Source organism: Apaloderma vittatum, unplaced genomic scaffold (assembly GCF_000703405.1).
Source record: "Apaloderma vittatum isolate BGI_N311 unplaced genomic scaffold, ASM70340v1 scaffold37406, whole genome shotgun sequence".
NCBI lineage: Eukaryota > Metazoa > Chordata > Aves > Trogoniformes > Trogonidae > Apaloderma > Apaloderma vittatum.
In genome coordinates this window covers 13,335-15,456 of record NW_009722972.1, presented here as the reverse complement: position 1 = coordinate 15,456, position 2,122 = coordinate 13,335, and the positions used below count along the sequence as shown (strand labels likewise).

General features: G+C 38.6%; 1 protein-coding gene across 1 annotated transcript in view; it reads right to left on the bottom strand.

Annotated features, from left to right (window-relative positions):
* Positions 1-2,122, bottom strand: part of CNOT7 (CCR4-NOT transcription complex, subunit 7) — an 18,961-nt gene that overhangs the window by 4,065 nt on the left and 12,774 nt on the right. The window contains exon 5 of the mRNA XM_009871945.1: positions 364-474. Within this exon, the coding sequence (XP_009870247.1) occupies positions 364-474 (111 nt within the window). The remainder of the gene's footprint in view (positions 1-363; positions 475-2,122) is intronic.

The window sequence follows — 2,122 nt, the reverse complement described above, 5'->3', positions numbered from 1 at the left end:
GTGCACATCAGCTCAGTATTACATTGAGTAAAAGCTCTAAAAAATTGGCTGGGGCATGGTCACCCACGGCTTCAGCAGCTCGTAACTCACTGCAGCAGCCACATAAAAAAAGGTTGGCTGCAAAGTAGGGAAGGAAAAAACCCACAAAAAAATCCAAAAGCCAGGCACAAGCCGGAAACAGGAACTCACAGAAGCTAAGCAGGGAATCACCAGGGCTGTATTTTGGGGGAAATACAGGTGGTCTTTTTTTTGCCTGAAGCACTTCAGAGACCTCCTTAAAACAGGGCAGACTTATCAGAATCAGTAATTTCACCTATCACAGCAGGTTACTATCATGGAGATAAAACCAGTACATCCACTTACTTCTCTCATTTTGAAAAAGGCCATTCCTGTGAGTAAAGAATCAGATCCTGCCTGATGCTGTGGTCCTATCCTTTCCAGCTCTAACTGCTCAGCCACTTCTTGTAATCCACCCTGAAAGACAAAACATTTTGTTAACTGCTGAAAAAAAAAAAGTTAAAACAACTGCTCCCCAAGTGATATAACCTCAGGTATATTTTAACATTTGCACAGTAACTGAAACAGCCCTTGTACTAGATAAATACACACCTGGAAAATCAAGCTTTCAGTATCAATAGCAGCATTAGAATTCTGTGTCAGTATCGATTAAATAAAGCAGTATCTGTGACCAACAAAACTACTACTCCTTCATGTTGCAGCTTCTCCAGTAACCAGATGTCATTACTTATCACAAGATGTTGAAAGGATTGGCAATGCTGAAGAACAAAACCAGGTGTTCCTATACTCCTAGTTGAAGGAAAGTTTAAAAGGTAAAAATGTTGCTCCACATACACAAGAATTCAAGTGCTTACACATGAGGTCCCCGTATGCCTCCATCTGTTGAGCTATCTAGGCTTCCTTTGAAACAGATCTCTTTCTTTACACTCACCTCTTAACAATTAAGTTAAGGGGTTTTCCCTTCACAAAAAGCAAGAGTATTCTTAAGTATCTAGAACACTACAGGCAGTCCAGGAAAATATTACACAGCAGGCACTTAGAAACCAAGTGGTAAAGTCAAAAAAGGAAGAAAGTGCCCACTCCATCTCTACGAGACATTCCACCCCTCTTTAAAGTTTGTTTCATTAGCTGCCATAAAAGGATAGAGAGAAAAACATGCCAGAAAATCCATCATCTTGCAACTAGTTTTCTAAAATACCACGCTTTTCTGTTAGAGATGTATATTTAAGTGACATGTGTAATGAAGCCTAGTTCTTAAAAAAAAAAGTACATAAACATCTCACAAAAAGGGAAAAATTTAAAAGAATAATTGCCTGCTTTGAATGTTGATGCATGGTTTAAAAATACAGCCTGTGAAGTTGTAGGCATCACTCCAAAGCTGCAAATCTATCTGCTCTCAAAGCTTAAATCTTATCCAGTTTTGAAGCAAATTTTATTTCCGATAAGTTTACATGAAAAACTATCCTCTTAACTGTAGAGGGACTAAATAAACCTCCTTTTAGTGTCCCCCTCCACAGTGGCAAATAGCCACAACATGTGGAATCAAACCCATCAGAAGCTGATTTGGTTTTACATAGCCAATACGGAGCAGCTGAAGAGATATGTTCTTCTGTAACTGCACTTTCAGTGCTGTACAGTCACTGTGAGCACATATTTTTTTTTAAGCAATAAACCATAAAGCTACTGGAAATCGAATAAAGCACACGCACCTTTTTTAAGGTCTAGAAAGATCAAAAAACTGAAGTAAAAATCCTTAGTACTCCCATAAGCTTTGCAAGGCAAATGTGTTGCACAGAGGTAATTTTTTCACAGCAAGCCTGCCTAGTATCAGAGTTCACCTTTCCTCACCCTGCTAACCTGTCTGAAGTAGATGAAGGGAAGCAGTAAGAGGCAAAAGCACAACAGTCAAAGCTAAAACTTGAAGAAAAAAAAAAAGTCTGGCTTGAAAATCAGATCAAACCTATTAAAAATTCTTGTAAATCTTACAGCAGGTTTGGGTCCAGGTTTTTGGTTTGGTCTTCGTTTGTTTGTTTTTAAAAAGATGGAAGCTTCAGTAATAACACTCCCAAGTAACATCGACGAACCAACATGAAAACCTGGTATT